Source organism: Excalfactoria chinensis, chromosome 24, assembly GCF_039878825.1.
Source record: "Excalfactoria chinensis isolate bCotChi1 chromosome 24, bCotChi1.hap2, whole genome shotgun sequence".
In the NCBI taxonomy this organism is placed as follows: domain Eukaryota; kingdom Metazoa; phylum Chordata; class Aves; order Galliformes; family Phasianidae; genus Excalfactoria; species Excalfactoria chinensis.
Genome location: NC_092848.1, coordinates 3,275,122 through 3,294,689, shown reverse-complemented (window position 1 = coordinate 3,294,689; position 19,568 = coordinate 3,275,122). Strand labels below are relative to the sequence as shown.

Below are 19,568 nucleotides of genomic sequence, written 5' to 3'. Positions count from 1 at the left end.
CCCACAGCTCGTTAAACCTCCTGCTGCTTAACGAGCGCTGCCGGCCTGTATTTAACTGTGTCACATAAGAGAGATATAAATCTATATATATGCTGTACAACTCGGGGGGGCTTTCTAATAAAGCGACGGTTTGTGGAACAGCAGCTGTGGGTCTGCGGGGGGGGGGGAGGTATTTGGGGAGGGGGTTCAGAACGGCTGGGGGGGAAAAAGGTCCTGGAAGGGGGGGGGGGGCCTGGAAGGGGGGAGACCTTGGAGGTGGGGGGGGGGGAGAGAATCTGGGGGTCGGGGGGCGTGGAAGGAGTGAGATCCTGGGCTGGGGGGATGTTTTGGGGGGTCCGTGGAGCTCTGGGCGCTGCGGAGGTTCCGGGGCAGCACCGCGAAGCTCCGGGGGGACGTTGTGGAGGTGGGGGGGGCTGGTGGCGGTCAGCGCTTCCGTCTGAGCGCAGCGATAATGATGGGGGCGGGAGGGAGGATGTGACCCCCCCAACAAACACGTCGGGTCGGGCTGCTCCGTGTCCGCGGGGCGCAGCCGGGCTGAGCAATTCGGGGCGGCCATGGGATCCGCGATGGGATCCGCAATGGGATCCACCGTGGGACCCGCGCTGGGATCCGCGCTGCCGCTGCTGCTGCTGCTCCTGGGGTCGTCGCTCGGGACCCCCGCCCAGCAACTGCTGCACCCCCAGCCCGACACGTACCACGGGCCGCCCCGCAGCTACTTCGGCTTCGCGATGGATTTCCACGTGGAGGAGGGAAGGTGGGAGCTGGGGGGGGGCGGGGAAGGGACGGGGGCGGTGTGTGAAGGGACGGGGGGCGCGGAGGACGTGGGGGGGATGGGGGGAGATGGGGGGGGGAGATGGGGGAGGGAGACGGGACGCGGCCGGGCCGAGTCGTGCGCCGCCCCCACCCGGTGCCCCCGCAGGGTCAGCGTGGCCGTGGGCGCCCCACGCGCGAACACGTCGCAGCCCGTCATGGAGCCCGGCGCCGTTTTCCTCTGCGCTTATCCACCGGGACCCGCCGCGTGTCGGATGGTGGAATTCGACAGCCAGGGTGGGAACCCGTGACACCCCATGGCACCCTATATCACCCTATGGCACCCCATGGCACCCTATGGCACCCTATGGCACCCTATGGCACCCTATATCACCCTATGGCACCCCATGGCACCCTATGGCACCCTATGGCACCCTATGGCACCCTGTATCACCCTATGGCACCCCATGGCACCCTATGGCACCCTATATCACCCTATGGCACCCCATGGCACCCTATGGCACCCTATATCACCCCATGGCACCCTATGGCACCCTATGGCACCCCATGGCACCCTATATCACCCCATGGCACCCTATGGCACCCTATGGCACCCCATGGCACCCTATATCACCCCATGGCACCCTATGGCACCCTATGGCACCCCATGGCACCCTATATCACCCCATGGCACCCTATGGCACCCTATATCACCCTATGGCACCCTATGGCTCCCTATGGCACCCTATATCACCCTATGGCACCCCATGGCACCCTATGGCACCCTATGGCACCCCATGGCACCCTATATCACCCCATGGCACCCTATGGCACCCTATATCACCCTATGGCACCCTATGGCACCCCATGGCACCCTATATCACCCTATGGCACCCTATGGCACCCCATGGCACCCTATATCACCCCATGGCACCCTATGGCACCCTATATCACCCTATGGCACCCTATGGCACCCCATGGCACCCTATATCACCCCATGGCACCCCATGGCACCCTATATCACCCCATGGCACCCTATGGCACCCTATATCAACCCCTGTGCCACCCCATGTCACCTTATGTCACCCCATTGTCACCCTATATGTCAACTCGTGTCACCCCATGTCACCCCATTGTCACCCTATATGTCACCCCATTGTCACCCCATGTCACTCCGTGTCACCCCATGTCACCCCATTGTTACCCTATATGTCAACCCCTGTGCCACCCCATGTCACCCATATCACCCCATATTACCCCACATCACCCCATGTCCCCTCGTGTCACCCCATGTCACCCCACCCCCACTGGCACAGCACTGGGGTTCCGTCCCTGTGCCCCCCCATCCCACTGACACACGGCTGGGAGCTCAGCCCCTTCTCCCCCCTATTATCCCCCCCCCATTAATGACCCCCCACCGCAGGTGACCAGCAGGAGCTCCGTGCCGACCTGCAGCTGCAGCTGCACAAAGCGGGGCAGTGGATGGGAGCTGCGCTGCTCAGCCGGGCCGGGACGCTGCTGGTGGGTGCTGGGGGGGCTGGAGGTGGGCGCCCAACCCCCCATATCCCCCATATCCCTCCTATATCACCCCATATCCCCCCGTATCCCCCCTATATTACCCCATATCCCCCATATCCCTCCTATATCACCCCATATCCCCCCGTATCCCCCCTATATTACCCCATATCCCCCATATCCCTCCTATATCACCCCCATATCCCCCCATATCCCCCCCATATTCCCCCTATATCTCCCCGTATCCCCCCCATATCCCCTCTATATCAACCCATATCCCCCTCACATCCCCCCCATCCCCCCCTATACCCCTATATTTCCCCATATCCCCCATATCCCTCCTATATCGCCCCATATCCCCCCCTATCCCCCCATATCACCCCCTATTCCCCTTATCCCCCCATCTCCCCCCATCTCCCCCCCATCTCCCCCATAACCCCCCATATCACCCCCCTTATTCCCCCATATCCCCCCTATACATCACCCCATATCCCCCCCATATCCCCCATATCCTCCCTATATCCCCCCTATATCATCCCATATCCCCCCTACCCCCCCCATATCCCCCCATATCCCCCCTATATCACCCCATATCCCCCCATGTCCCCCCCATATCCACTCTATATCACCCCATATCCCCCCTATATCGCCCCCTATCCCCCCCTATCCCCCCATATCCTCCCTATCCCCCCATATGCCTCCATATCGCCTCTGTATCAACCCATATCCCCCCATATCCCTCCCCATACCCCCCCTACCCCCCCCATATCCGCCCCATATCCCCCCTATATCACCCCATATCCGCCCCATATCCCCCCTATATCACCCCATATCCTCCCCATATCCCCCCTATATCACCCCATACCCCCTATATCCCCCCTATCCCCCCATATCCCCCCATATCCTCCCTATATCCCCCCCATATCCCCCCTATCCCCCCCAGGCCTGTGCCCCCTTGCAGCACTGGAACGCGGTTTCGGGTCCCTCCGAGTCGTTCCTGACCCCGGTGGGTTCGTGCTACGTGGGCAGCGCGGGGCTGCGGCGCCGGGCGTGGATCTCCCCGTGTCGGGACGTGCGAATGGCCGCGTCCTATCGCGACAGCCAGTATGGTGAGGAGGGGCCGGGGGGGGGGGTTCATTGTGGGGGGGTTAATGGGGGGTTAATGGGGGGTTAATGGGGGGTTAATGGGGGGCGGGCTCCGTTGCGCGGAGCTGAGCTCCATGTGCCCGCAGTGCTCGATCAGCGCTACTGCCAGATCGGCTTCAGCGCCGCCGTCACCGCGGTGAGAGAGGGGGGGTCCTATGGGGGGGTCTGTGGGGAGGGGTCTTATAGGAAGGGGGCCTATGGGAGGGTCTTACTGGGGGGGGTCCTATAAAGGAACCAGAAGGGTCCTATGGGGGGTCCCATGGGGCAGTCCTATGGGGGTTCCTATGGGGGGGGTCATATGGGGGGGGTCTTATGGGGAGGGGGTGTCTGTGGGGAGGGGTCTTATAAGAAGGGGGCCTATGGGAGGGTCTTACTGGGGGGGGTCCTATAGGGGAACCAGAAGGGTCCTATGGGGGGTCCCATGGGGCAGTTCTATGGGGGGGTCCTATGGGGGGCTCTTATTGGGGGGGTCCTATGGGGGACGCTGACGGGGGTCCTATGGGGGGGTCAGTGGGAGGGGGTCCATGCATGGGGGGTCCTATAGGGGGGTCCTATGGGGGTGGGTGACCCTGAAGGGGTCCTATGGGGGGTCCATGGGGGGATCCGTGGGGGTGCCCTATAAAGGGGGGTCCTGAGGGGGGCATTCACAGGGGGGGTCCTATGGGGGGTCCATGGGAGGGTCCTATGGGGGACCCTGATGGGGGTCCTATGGGAGTCCCATGGGGGGGTCTTATGGGAGGGGGTCTGTGGTGGTGGGTTCCTATAGGGGGGGGATCCATGAGGGGTCCTATGGGGGGGAATCCTATGGGGGGGGTCTTATGGAGGACCCTGAGGGGGGTCCATGGGGGGTCCTACAGGGGGAGGTCCGTGGGGGGGGGGGTCTTATGTGGGACCCTGAAGGGGTCCTGTGGGGGGGTGCCTGGGGTGGTCCTATATGGCGGCCCTATAGGGGGGATCTATGGGGGTTCCATGGGGGGTCCATGGGGGGCTCTATGGGTGCTCTTGGGGTTCTATGAGGGGTGGCCCCACGGCTGTAGGGATGGGGGTGGGGCTGTGGGGTGACCTGGGGGTGGGTAATGGGATGTTCCTATGGGGTGCTCCATGGGGCAGTTAATGGGATGTCCCTATGGGGCAATCCATGGGGTGGGTAATGGGATGTCCCTATGGGTCAATCCATGGGGGGGTTAATGGGATGTCTCTATGGGTCAATCCATGGGGACGTGGGGGTTTCTCTGCGGTTGCTCCATGGGGTTTGGGACACCCCTATGGGGCGGCTGTGGGGCAGCCCTGCACACATCTCCACACAGGACGGAACGTTGGCACTGGGAGCTCCGGGGGGGTATTACTTCAGGGGTGAGTGCAGCGCTGACAGCGGGGACAGTGGGGGGTAATGGGGGGTAATGGGGACAATGGGGACAATGGGGGCAGTGGGGGCAGTGGGGAACAATGGGGGATAATGGGGACAATGGGGGCACAGTGGGTTTCAGTGGGTGACAATGTGTGACACAACGAGTGACAGCAGGTGACAGTGAGCAGCACAATGGGTGACAATGGGTGACATTGGGTGTCAATGGGTGTCACTGTGTGACAATGGGTGTCAATGGGTGTCAGTGGGTGTCAGTGGGTGTCAATGGGTGTCAATGGGTGTCAGTGGGTGTCAATGTATGTCAATGGGTGTCAATGGGTGTCAATGGGTATCAGTGGGTGTCAGTGGGTGTCAATGGGTGTCAATGGGTGTCAATGGTTGTCAATGGTTGTCAATGGGTGTCAGTGGGTGTCAATGGTTGTCGATGGTTGTCAATGGGTGTCAATGTGTGTCAGTGGGCGTGAATGGGTATCAATGGGTGTCAGTGGGTATCAGTGGGTGTCAATGGGTGTCAGTGGGTATCAATGGAACTCAGTGGGTGTCAATGGGTATCAATGGGTGTCAATGGGTATCAGTGGGTGTCAGTGGGTATCAATGGGTATCAATGGATGTCAATGGATGTCAGTGGGTGTCAATGGGTATCAATGGGTATCAATGGGTGTCAATGGGTATCAAATGGGTATCAGTGGAACTCAGTGGGTGTCAATGGGTGTCAATGGGTGTCAGTGCATCTCAATGTGTGTCTGTGCCGCGCTGCCCCCAGGGCTGCTCTACGTGGTTGACCTGCCCTCCATCCTGTCCCGCTTCCCCAACGTCTCCCTGCTCTGGTCCCACACTCCGGGTCGCCCCACAGCGGAGCAGTCAGACCCGCAGTTCTACGACGCGTACCGGGGTGAGCAGCCCGGCCCCACAGCTGTAGGGCGGCACTTGTGGGGCAGAGCGCTGACGGTGCCCGTGTCCCCATAGGATACTCTGTGGCCGTGGGGGAGTTCGACGACAACCCCAAAACCAAAGGTTTGCTGCCCCTGTTCCCCCCTGGCCCCACACTTTCCCACCATGTGACCCACGGCCCCGTCTGCCCCATAACCCCGTGGGCGCTCAGGGCCGTCCTGCCCCACAGAGTTCGTGGTGGGGGTCCCCAATAAGAGCAACACGCTGGGCGAGGTGAGCGGGCGCTGTGGGGCTGGGGGGGGTCCTGCAATGGGGATGGGGGTGTCCTGCAATGGGGCTGGGGGTGTCCTGCAATGGGGATGGGGGTGTCCTGCAATGGGGCTGGTTGCCCCTATGGGGACATCGGGGACCGACGCCGCTATGGGGCAGGTGGAGATCTTCAGTGCGGGGCTGTCGCTGCGCCGGCTGCACGGCATCCCTGGTGAGCAGGTACTGCCCCCATGTGCTGCCCCACAGCGCCCCCATCAGCCCCACTGAGCAGCCGGTGCCACCCCCGCCCCATTGACAACCCCCCCAACAGGTGGCATCCTACTTTGGGCACACGGTGGCCGTGACCGACATCAATGGGGATGGGTGAGGAGCCCAATGTGTGGGGCAGCACCCAGAGCCCGCTGACAACACAGTGGGGCTGTGGGGACTATGGATGTATGGGGATATGGGGCAGTGGGGTTATGGGGCCTTGGATGTATGGGGTTATGGGGCTGTGGGGTTATGGGGCTCTGGGATTATGAGGTCTTAGATGTATGGGGTTATGGGGCTGTGGGGTTATGGGGCCTTGGATGTATGGGGTTATGGGGCTGTGGGGTTATGGGGCGGTGCAGTTATGGGGCTTTGGATGTATGGGGTTGTGGGGCCTTGGATGTGGGGTTGTGGGGCTGTGGGTTTTTGGGGCTGTGGGGTTATGGGCCTTGGATGTATTGGGCTGTGGGGCAGTTTGGTTATGGGGCAATGCAGTTGTGGGGCAGTTTGGTTGTGGTGCATTGCACTTATGGGGCAGTGCAGTTGTGGGGCAGTGTGGTTATGGGGCAGTGCACTTATGGGGCAATTTGGTTATGGGGCAGTTTGGCTATGGCGCAGCGCACTTATGGTGCAGTGCACTTATGGGGCAGTGCACTTATGGCGCAGTGCACTTATGGCGCAGTGCACTTATGGGGCAGTTTGGTTATGGGGCAGTTTGGCTATGGCGCAGCGCACTTATGGTGCAGCGCACTTATGGGGCAGTGCACTTATGGGGTAGTGCACTTATAGGGCAGTTTGGTTATGGGGCAGTTTGGTTATGGGGCAGTTTGGTTATGGGGCAGTTTGGCTATGGCGCAGTGCACTTATGGCGCAGTGCAGTTGTGGGGCAGCGCGGTGGTGGCTCCGTGTCCCCGCAGGCAGCACGACGTGCTGGTGGGCGCCCCGCTGTTCCTGCAGCGCCGCTCGGACGGGACGCAGCGCGAGGTGGGGCGGCTCTACGTCTACACGGGCGGCTCCCGGCGGTGGTGGCAGCGCCCCCTGCAGGTCGTGACCGGAACCGAACCCTACGGCCGCTTCGCCGCCGCCATCGCCCCGATGGGGGACATGGACGGAGACGGCTGCGGCGGTAACGGCGGCGCGGGTCACGTGACCCCACGGCCCCATAGACACCATAGACCCCATAAACACCATAGACCTCATTAACCCCATAAACCCCATAGCCCCCGTAGACCCCATAAACTCTATAGGCCCCATAGACCTCATAAACCCCATAGCCCCCATAGATCCCATAGCCCCCATAAACCCCATATCCCCTATAGACCCCACAGACCCCATAGCCCCCATAAACCCCATAGCCCCCATAGACCCCATAAACCCCATAGCCCCCATAGACCCCATAGACCCTATAGATCCCATAGCTCCCATAAATCCCATAGCCCCCATAGACCCCATATCCCCTATAGCCCCCATAAACCCCACAGCCCCCATAAATTCTATAGCCCCCATAGACCTCATAAACCCCATAAACCCCATAGCCCCTACAGACCCCATAGACCCTATAGATCCCATAGCCCCCATAGACCCCATAGCCCATCACTCCATTACCCCATCACCACAACACCCTATAACCCCATCACCCCATAACCCTATAACCCCATAACCCCATCATCCCATAACCTCATCACCCTATAACCCCATAACCACATAACCTTATAACCCCAATCACCCTATGACTCCATAACCTCATAACCCCATCACGCCCTGACCCACCCCTTAGTGCTCCATCACCCTATAACCCCATCACCCCATAACCTGATAACCCCATCACCCTATAACCCTATCACTCCATAATCCCATCACCCTATCACCTCACCTCATCACCCCATCATTCCATAAACCCATCACCCCATAACTGCATAGCCCCATATCCCCATAACCCCATCACCCTATAACCCCAAAACCCCATCACCCTATAAACCCATAACCCCATCACCCTATCACCCTATAACCCTATCACCCCATAATGCCATCACCCTATAACCCCATAACCCCATCACCCTATAACCCCATAACCCCATAACCCTATAACCCCATCACCCTATAACCCCATAACCCTATCACCCTATAACCCCATAACCCCATCACCCTATAACCCCATAACCCCATAACCCTATAACCCCATAACCCCATCACCCTATAACCCCATAACCCCATCACCCTATAACCCCATAACCCTATCACCCTATAACCCCATAATCCCATCACCCCATCACCTCACCCCACCACCCCATCACCCCATTACCCCATCACCCTATAAACCCATAACCCCATCACCTTATAACCCCATCACCCCATAACCCTATTACCCTATCACCCTATAACCCCATCACCCCATCACCCTATAAACCCATAACCCCATAATCCTATCACCCTATAACCCCATAATCCTATCACCCCATCACCCCATCACTGCATTACCCCATCACCCCATATCCCCATATCCCCATCACCCCATAACCCCATTCCCCCCCTCCCACCCCCCGTTCTCCCCTCAGACGTTGCTGTCGGGGTCCCGTTTGGCGGCGCTTCGGGCAGCGGTTCGGTTCTGATCTTCCTCGGCCATTGGACCGGTCTGAGCCCGACCCCATCGCAGCGACTGAGCAGCCCCTTCCCCGGAGCGGCCGCGTTCGGCTCCTCCCTGCGGGGCGGGACCGACATCGACGGCAACGGGTACGAAGGTACGGGACCGAGATACGGAACCGAGCCGGGTACCGGACCGAGCCGGGTTCGGAACCGACCCAGGTATAGAACCGAGCCAGGTATAGAACCGACCCAGATATAGAACCGACCCAGGTTCGGATCCGACCCAGGTATAGAACCGACCCAGGTATAGAACCGACCCAGATATAGAACCGACCCAGGTATAGAACCGACCCAGGTATAGAACCGACCCAGTTATAGAACCGAGCCGGGTTCGGAACCGACCCAGGTATAGAACCGACCCAGATATAGAACCGACCCAGGTATAGAACCGACCCAGGTACAGAACCGACCCAGGTATAGAACCGACCCGGGTACAAAACCGACCCAGTTATAGTATCACGGTACCCAGATATAGAACCGACCCGGGTTCGGAACCGACCCAGGTACAGAACCACAGTATGCGGGTATAGAACCACGGTCCCCAGATACAGAACCACGGTCCCCGGGTTCAGAACCGCGGCCGGTCCGCCCCGCTGAGACCCGGTTCGCTCCCCCCTGCAGCCCCTTTCTGTGCCCCACAGATCTGCTGGTCGGAGCGCACGGGGTGTCCAAGCTGGCCGTGTACCGGTGGGTGCCGCTGTGGGGGGAGGTTCTGCCCCGTAGCGATGGGGCTGACGGTACCGGCCGTGCAGAGCGAGGCCGGTGGTGACGGTCCGGGCTGAGCTGAGCGTCCCCAGCGGGATGGACCCAAAAGGGAGAGAGTGTGCGAGGAACGGAACACACGGCCGGGTCACGTGGTGAGGGGACGGCTGTGGGGACAGTGTTATGGGGACAGTGCTATGGGGACAGTGTTATGGGGACAGCGCTATGGGGATGGCTATGGGGATGGCTATGGGGATGGCTATGGGGACAGTGCTATGGGGATGGCTATGGGGACAGCTATGGGGACAGTGTTATGGGGATGGCTATGGGGATGGCTATGGGGACAGTGCTATGGGGACAGTGCTATGGGGACAGCGCTATGGGGACAGCTATGGGGACAGCTATGGGGACAGTGTTATGGGGACGGCTATGGGGACGGCTATGGGGACAGTGCTATGGGGACAGCTATGGGGACAGTGTTATGGGGACGGCTATGGGGACAGCACTATGGGGACAGCACTATGGGGACGGCTATGGGGACAGCTATGGGGACAGTGCTATGGGGACAGCTATGGGGACAGCTATGGGGATGGCTATGGGGATGGCTATGGGGACAGCGCTATGGGGACAGTGCTATGGGGACAGCTATGGGGATGGCTATGGGGATGGCTATGGGGACGGCTATGGGGACAGCGCTATGGGGACAGTGTTATGGGGATGGCTATGGGGACGGCTATGGGGACAGCGCTATGGGGACGACTATGGGGACGGTGTTATGGGGATGGCTATGGGGATGGCTATGGGGACAGTGCTATGGGGACGGCTATGGGGATGGCTATGGGGACAGAACTATGGGGATGGCTATGGGGACAGTGCTATGGGGACAGCTATGGGGATGGCTATGGGGACAGAACTATGGGGATGGCTATGGGGGCAGCTATGGGGACAGTGCTATGGGGACAACTATGGGGACAGTGTTATGGGGATGGCTATGGGGACAGCGCTATGGGGACAGTGCTATGGGGTCACTGCTATGGGGACAGAGCTATGGGGACAGCACTACGTGTTCAACACCTTGGGAACAGCTATGGGGACACCCCATGGGGATGCTGTGGGGACGTGGCCATGGGGACACCACTTTGGGATGTCACCACTGGGATGCTCTATGGGGACACCATGGGGACATGGAGACCCCCTTTGGGGACATGGGGATATTATGGGGCCATGGGGACATCATAGGGACATAGAGACCCCCTCTGGGGACATGGGGACACCACAGGGGCATGGGGACACTGTGGGGGAATGGGGACACCATGGGGACAGTGTGGGGACATGGGGACCCCCTTTGGGGACATGGGGATATTATGGGGACATGGGGACATCATGGGGACATGGGGACCCCACTATGGGGGCATGAGGACACCATAGGGACATGGGGACCCCCTTTGGGGATACGGGGTCACTGTGGGGACATGGGGACACTATAGGGACATTGGGACACTGGGGACATGGGGACCCCCCTTTTGGGAACATGGGGACCCCATAGGGACACGGGGACCCCCTTTGGGGACATGGGGATACTGTGGGAACACGTAGACCCCCCATTGGGGACATAGGGATCCCCATTTGGGGACATTGGGACACCATAGGGACATGGGGATGGGGACCTCTTTTGGGGATATGGGGACACCATGGGGACCCCATAGGGACATGGAGACCCCATTTGGGGACATGGGGACCCCATTTGGGGGTATGGGGACCCCATAGGGACATGGGGACACCGTGGGGACATGGAGACCCCATTTGGGGACATGGGGACCCCCTCTGCCCCCCCCGCTCTGTCCCGCAGCTTCCCGGTGCAGTTCTGTGTCTCGGTGTCGGGACGGCGCATCCCCGAGAGCGTCCGTGAGTGCAGCGTGATGGGGGCGCCGCCGTGTCAGCTCAGTGTCCCATCTGTGTCCCTTCAATGTCCCCTCACTGTGTCCCCTCTGTGTCCCTCTGTGTCCCCTCTGTCCCCCCCCGCAGTGCTACATGCGGAGCTGCAGCTGGACCGGCTGAAGCAACGCGGGTCCCGCCGGGTTCTGCTGCTGCGGGAGCGTCAGGCGGCGTGGAACCACCAGGTGGAGCTGCCGGCCGGAACCGAACCGCAATGCCGGCAGATAGAGGCGTATCTGAGGGTAGGGGGCAGCCCGTAGGGGGACATGGGGTGTGGGGGGGAACATCGGGTATGGGGTGGGGACATCAGATATGGGGTGGGGACATTGGGTGTGGGGTGGCCACATTGAGTATGGGGTGGTGACGTTGAGTATGGGATGGGGACATTGGATATGGGGTGAGAACATCAGATATGGGGTAGGGACATCAGATATGGGGTGGTCACATTGAGTATGGGATGGGGATGCTGGGTATGGGGTGGGGACATGGAGTATGGGGCGGGGACATTGGGTGTGGAATAAGGACATCAGGTTTGGGATGGGGACATTGGGTATGGGGTGGGGACATCAGATATGGGGTGGGGACATCAGATATGGGGTGGTCACATTGAGTATGGGGTGGAGATACTGGGTATGGGGTGGGGATGCTGGGTATGGGGTGGTCACATTGAGTATGGGGTGGTGATGTTGAGTATGGGATGGGGACATTGGATATGGGGTGGTCACATTGAGTATGGGATGAGGATGCTAGGTATGGGGTGGGGATGACATTGGATATGGGGTGAGAACATCAGATATGGGGTGGGGACATGGAGTATGGGGTAGGGACATTGGGTATGGGGTGGGGATGCTGGCTGTGGGGTGGGGACGTTGGGTGTGGAATAAGGACATCAGGTTTGGGATGGGGACATTGGGTATGGGGTGGGGACATCAGATATGGGGTGGTCACATTGAGTATGGGGTGGTGATGACGTTGAGTATGGGGTGGGGACATCAGATATGGGGTGGTCAAATTGAGTATGGGATGGGGATGCTAGGTATGGGGTGGGGATATTGGATATGGGGTGGGGACGGTGAGGGGGGTGTGGACATGGAGTATGGGGCGGGGACATGGAGTGTGGAATAAGAACATCAGGTTTGGGATGGGGACATTGGGTATGGGGTGGAGACATTGGGTATGGGGTAGGGACATCAGATATGGGGTGGGGACATCAGATATGGGGTGGTCACATTGAGTATGGGGTGGAGATATTGGGTATGGGGTGGTCACACTGGGTATGGGGTGGTGATGTTGAGTATGGGATGGGGACATTGGATATGGGGTGGTCACATTGAGTATGGGATGAGGATGCTAGGTATGGGGTGGGGATGACATTGGATATGGGGTGAGAACATCAGATATGGGGTGGGGACATGGAGTATGGGATAGGGACATTGGGTATGGGGTGGGGATGCTGGGTATGGGGTGGGGACATTGGGTGTGGAATAAGGACATCGGGTTTGGGATGGGGACATTGGGTATGGGGTGGGGACATCAGATATGGGGTGGTCACATTGAGTATGGGATGGGGATGCTAGGTATGGGGTGGGGACATTGGGTATGGGGTGGGGATGCTGGCTGTGGGGTGGGGACATTGAGTGTGAGACAGTGATGTTGGATACGGGGTGGTGACATTGGGTGTGGGGTGGTGACGTCAGACATGGGTTGATGACGTCAGATATGGGGTAGTGACATCAGATATGGGGTGGTGATGTCAGATATGGGTTGATGACGTCAGATATGGGTCAATGACGTCAGATATGGGTCAGTGACCCCCCTGTGGGCTCGGTGTCACCCGAGCCGTGCTGCCCCCAGGACGAAGGGGACTTCAGGGACAAACTGAGTCCCATCGTCACCAGCCTCAGCCTGACGCTGCCGCCCCCTCCCCACGGCCTGGGGGCGGTGCTCTATGGGGACACCCACGTGCAGGCGCAGGTAGGGGGCTGTGGGGGGCTGTGGGGGGCTGTGGGGGGGCTGTGGGGGCAGCGGGGACACTCGGGCCTTGAGGTGCCCCCCTCCCCCCCGTTGTCCCCCCCAGACCCACCTCATCCTGGAGGACTGTGGCGCTGACAACGTCTGTGTCCCCGACCTGCAACTCTCCGCCCACACGTGAGACCCCCCCCATCCCCCACCCCCACCCCAGGCTGCCCCCAACACCCCAATAGCCCCCCCCCCCCCCCCCAATTGACCCCGCTGCCCCCCCCAGGCCGGACTCTCGGCTGCGGATCGGGGCCGACAACGCGCTGACGCTGCAGGTCGGGGCCGTTAATATGGGGGAGGGGGCGTTCCAGGCCGAGCTGTGGCTGCAGCTCCCGGCAGGAAGCTTCTATCAGAGGGCGGTCAGCGGGACTAAGGTGGGAGGGGGGGGATATGGGGGGGGGGGGACAATGGATGTGGGGCGGTGACAGCTGGTGTGGGAACGTGGGGGGGGGTTGGACAGCGATGTTGGGTTTGGGGTGGGGAGGTCAGGTATGGGGTGGTGACACTGAGTATAGGGTGGTGATATTGAATATGGGATGGTGGCACTGAGTATGGGATGGTGACAGTGAATATGGGATGGTGACACCAGGTTTGGGATGGTGACACTGAGTATGGGATGGTGACATCAGGTTTGGGATGGTGACACTGAGTATGGGATGGTGGCATTGAGTATGGGATGGTGACATCAGGCTTGGGATGGTGACATTGAATATGGGATGGTGGCACTGAATATGGGATGGTGACACCAGGTTTAGGATGGTGGCATTGAGTATGGGCTGGTGACATCAGGTTTGGGGTGGTGACACTGTGGGGACTTGTTGTCACCCGCTGTCACCTCAATGGGGACAGGAGAAGCTGAGCTGCAACCCCAGGAAGGAGAACGGGACCCACGTGGTGGTGTGTGAGATGGGCAACCCCATGAAGGCGGGCACACGGGTGGGTGGCGCTGTGCCTTGTGTCCCTTATATCCCCTGTGTCCCTTATGTCCCTTGTGTCCCTTGTGTCCCTTATGTCCCCTGTGTCCCCTCCTGATGTCCCTCGTGTCCCCCCGCAGGTCTCTGTGGCCATGGAGCTGAGTGTCACCGGCTTGGAGGACGCGGGCGATGCGCTCACGTTCCATCTGCAGCTCAGGAGGTGACGCCGGCCCGCTGTCCCCATTCTGTCTCCATACTGTCCCCACACTGTGCCCATAGTGTCCCTACACTGTCCCTGTTCTGTCCCCATTCTGTCTCCATACTGTCCCCACACTGTCCCCATATTGTCCCTACACTGTCCCCACACTGTCCCCACACTGTCCCCATTCTGTCCCCACTCTGTCCCCACTCTGTCCCCATTCTGCTCCTATACTGTCCCCATTCTGTCCCCACACTGTCCCCATTCTGTCCCTACACTATCCCCACACTGTCCCCACACTGTCCCCATGCTGTCCCCGTGCTGTCCCCACTCTGTCCCCAAGGCAGAGCTGTGCTCACTGCTCTGTCCCCGCAGCCAGAACAGCCCCACAGTCAGCACGTTGGTCACTGTCCCGGTGGAGGCGCATGCAGAGATGGAGCTGCGGGGGTGAGGCTGTGGGGCTGTGGGGCTGAAGGGCTGTGGGGCCGGATGGGACACGACCCCAACCATCCCCATGTGCCCCCAGCATGGCCCTGCCCGCCACCGCTGTGCTGCCCATTGACTGGGGGCGGGATGGGGACGGCAGCAGCCGGCCGGAGGAGCGCGGGGTGCGCGTGGAGCACGTCTATCAGGTGGGGGATGCAGCCTTGGGGGGGGGGCGGCCACAAAGTGCCACCGAGCGCCGCCCTGAGCGCCCCACAGCTGCACAATAAGGGACCGGCCGCCGTCACCAACGTCACGATGAACATCCGTGTCCCCATCGACGTTAACGGCCGCGTGTCAATGAACATCACCGAGATGGGAACAGAGGGAGGAATCAACTGCGGGACAACAGCGGGGATGGACAAAGTGCAGGTAATGCAACGGGAACAGAGCGGGGATGGAGGGGAGACAGCGGGATGAGAGGGACACAATGACACAGATGGGGGGGACACAAACACAACAACAACAACAACCACCACCACCACAACAACAACAACCACAACAACAACAACAACAACAACAACCACAACAACAACAACAACCACAACCACAACAACAACCACCACAACAACAACAACAACAACCACAACCACAACAACCACAACCACAACAACAACAACCACAACCACAACAACAACCACAACCACAACAACCACAACCACAACCACAACAACAACAACCACAACAACCACAACAACAACCACAACAACCACAACAACAACAACCACAACAACCACAACAACAACCACAACAACCACAACAACAACCACAACAACAACAACAACCACAACAACAACAACAACAACAACAACCACAACAACCACAACAACCACAACAACAACAACCACAACAACCACAACAACAACCACAACAACCACAACAACAACCACAACAACAACAACAACAACCACAACAACCACAACAACAACAACCACAACCACAACAACAACCACAACAACCACAACAACAACAACCACAACCACAACAACAACCACAACAACAACCACCACAACCACAACAACCACAACAACAACCACAACAACCACAACAACACCCACATCTCTGTGTTGCGGGTTGGCACAATGGGACGTGGCGATGGGAGCGCAGGATGAGGAGGGGATGGTCAGTGTGGTGATAGAGGGGCGTTGGGGGTGGGGTTGGGGGGAGGGGGACGTGTGCCATGCGACATATAACATAGAACATATGACATATAACATATATAACATATGGCATATGACATATAACATATGACATACGACATATGATATATAACATATGACATTGACATATGACATGACATATAACATATGACATATAACATATGACATATGTCATGATATATGACATATGACATATGACATACGACATATGACATATGACACATAACATATAACATATGACATATGACATATGACATATGACATATGACATATGACATATGTCATGATATATGACATATGACATATAACATATGACATTGACATATGACATATGACATATGACATATAACATATGACATATATATAACATATAACATATGACATATAACTTATGACATGTAACATATGACATATGTCATGTGCCTTTTGCCCTTAGGACTGTGGCAATGCCAGCTGTGTTGAGTTGCGGTGCTGGATGGGCAGCATGGCGCAGGGACAGCGCGTGTTGGTGGCCGTCCGTGCGCTGCTCTGCGTGGACACCGAGCGGCAGGTAGCGGCACTGCAGGACACACCGTGTCCCCGTAGTGTCATTCGTGTCCCCACGGTGTCACCACCATCCCCACACTGTCCCCTTGGTGTCCTGCTGCTGTCACTGTGTACCCTCACTGGTGTCCCCATCATGTCCTCATAGTGTCCCCATGGTGGCCCCATGGTGTCACCACCGTATCTCCTTGATGTCCTTGTGGTGTCCCCATATTGTCCCCATGGTGTCACTGCTGTGTCCCCACAGTGTCCCCATCATGTCCTCATAGTGTCCCCATGGTGTCACCACCATGTCCCCATGATGTCCTTGTGGTGTCCCCATGGCATCCTCACACTGTGTCCCCACGGCATCCTCGTGCTGACCCCAAAGTGTCACCATTGTGTCCTCATGGTGTCTCCATGGTGTCATTCTGTGTCCCCATCATGTCCTCATAGTGTCCCCGTGGTGTCACCACTGTGTCTCCATGATGTCACTGCTGTGTCCCCATAGTGTCCCCATGGTGTCCCCATGGTGTTCCCATGATGTGTCCCCATAGAGTCCTCACAGCATTCCCATGTTGTCCCCATCATGTCCCCATGGTGTCACTGCTGTGTCCCCACAGTGTCCCCATCATGTCCTCATAGTGTCCCCATGGTGTCACCACCGTGTCTCTGTGATGTCCTTGTGGTGTCCCCCTGGTGTCCCCCATAGTATCTCTCCCACAGGGACATGTGCCCATCCCCACGTGTCCCCTCGTGTCCCAGCAGGACGCCCCCCCCCAGCAGCTCTCCATCCACTCGTGGGGTTCCTTCAATGCTGCAGCGATGCCGTACCACGTCCAGCCCCACACGCTGCCCCACGGCGCTGCCACGGTACGGACGCGGACGGTGCTGCCCCTGGTTGGTCCCCCAATGTCCCCACGGTGGTGGCACCGTCCCCACGTCCCCCACGTCCCCCATGTCCCCCCCAGGCTGTCACCGAGGTGCTGCTCTCCGTCCCCATGGCCGTCCCTGTGTGGTGGGTGGTGCTGGGGGTGCTGGCGGGGCTCCTCCTGCTCGCCCTCCTGGTGCTGCTGATGGGGAAGGTGAGTGCTGGGATGGGATGGGATGGGATGGGATGGGATGGGATGGGATGGGATGGGATGGGACGGGATGGGATGGGATGGGATGGAATGGGATGGGATGGGACGGGATGGGACGGGACGGGATGGGATGGAATGGGATGGGATGGGATGGGATGGGATGGGACATTGCTGGGGACACCCCACAACGGGACCCCGATGGGCGCCGTGGGGTCACCACGTCCCTCGTGCAGGTGGGCTTCTTCAAGAGGACGCGGCCGCCAGCAGAGGGGGGCAGCATGGAGGGGGCGGCAGGACAGAGCCCAGAGCAGGGGGGGGAGCAGGGGTAGAGGAGGGGACCCCGCACCCTGCCCCCCCCCACCTCCCCGTGTCCCAACCCCCCCCATGTCCCCAGCACCCTACACCTGCCCCAGCATCCCCATCCCTGCCCCAATGTCCCTATAGCCCCCTCTCCCCCCCCAAGTGCCCCTGTCCCTTTGTCCCCAACACCCATAGGATCCCATTGTCCCCAACACCCATAGGATCCCATTGTCCCCATAGTCCTGCCCTAATGTCCCCAACCCTGCCCCACTGTCCCTCACACTCCACACCTGTGCCAGTGTCCCCATCCCAATGTCCCCAGAGCCCCACACCTGCCCTATGACCCCATAGCCCGCCCCCCCCCCCCTCCCCAAATGTCCCTGCCCCATTGTCCCCAACACCTACAGGTGTCCCTGTAGTCCCACCCCAATATCTCCATCCCTGCCCCACTGTCCCCATTCCCACCCCACTGTCCCCAACACCTGTGGGTTCCCAATGTCCCCATAACCCCTCCCCACTGTCCCCCCCCCCCCTCCCCAGGTTCCTATGGGCCGCCCCCCCCCTACAATAAATCTCAGCAGTGCACTCTGGGTGATGCTTGGTATTGTGGGGACCCTATGGGGGGATCCCTATGGGGGGGGGTGTCCCTATGGAGGGTCCCTATGGGGTGGATGCCTATTAGGGTGTCTTTACTGAGGTGACCTTATGGAAGGGTCCCCATGAGTGTGTCCCTTTGGGGGGGTCCTTATGAGGGGTCCCTAAGGGGGGGGGGATACCTACTGGGATGTCTCTATAGGGGGCACCCCTAGTGAGGGGGTCCCTATGGGGAGGCCCCGTGGGGGGGCTGTATGGGGGAGATGCCTATTGGGGTGTCTCAATGGGGGTGTCCATATTGGGGGGGGGGTGTCTCTATGGGAAAGCCCTATGTGGGATGTCCCTATGGAGGGGTCCCTATGGGGGGCAGTTACTGTGGGGGGGCCCTGGGGGGAGACCTTATAGGTGTCCCTCTGAGGGGGTCCCTATGGGGTGTCCCAATGCAGGGTCCCTATGGGAAGGGTGCCTGGGGGTGTTCACTATGGGGGTGTCCCCCTTGGAGGAGTCCCTAAATGTGGGGGGGTCCCAATGGAGAAGGTCTCTTTGTGGGGGGGCTTCTGTGAGGGGGAGGGTCACTATGGGGCATCCCTATGGGTGTTCATTATGGGGGGTCCCTAAGAGGGAGTTCCTATGGGTGGGAGTCACGATGAGGTGCCCCTATGGGGATGTCCCTATGTGGGGAGCCCTATGGGGGGTCACTATGGGATCACTATGGGGTGTCCCTATGGCAGGGTCCCTTTTGGGGGTCTCAGCTGGGGGAGGCTCTCTATGCAGGGGCTCCTATGGGGACGGGTTCACTATGGGGTGTCCTTATTGGGATGTCCCTAT

General features: G+C 59.4%; 1 protein-coding gene across 1 annotated transcript; it reads left to right on the top strand.

Moving 5' to 3' along the window:
• The first annotated feature begins 566 nt into the window (after window positions 1–566).
• On the top strand, window positions 567–18,608 carry ITGA2B (integrin subunit alpha 2b). Its single transcript, XM_072356879.1, has 29 exons — window positions 567–754; window positions 920–1,047; window positions 2,174–2,271; window positions 3,209–3,374; window positions 3,498–3,547; window positions 4,719–4,764; window positions 5,541–5,669; window positions 5,744–5,791; window positions 5,898–5,941; window positions 6,098–6,157; window positions 6,249–6,301; window positions 7,105–7,313; window positions 8,743–8,925; window positions 9,472–9,517; window positions 9,583–9,687; window positions 11,382–11,437; window positions 11,558–11,709; window positions 13,322–13,441; window positions 13,545–13,615; window positions 13,713–13,860; window positions 14,336–14,422; window positions 14,541–14,620; window positions 14,975–15,046; window positions 15,126–15,231; window positions 15,302–15,454; window positions 16,679–16,792; window positions 17,530–17,637; window positions 17,736–17,849; window positions 18,080–18,608. Exons 1-29 carry the CDS (start codon window positions 567–569, stop codon window positions 18,173–18,175), a joined length of 3,030 nt encoding a protein of 1,009 aa, XP_072212980.1. The 3' UTR covers window positions 18,176–18,608.
• The last annotated feature ends 960 nt before the right edge of the window (window positions 18,609–19,568 follow it).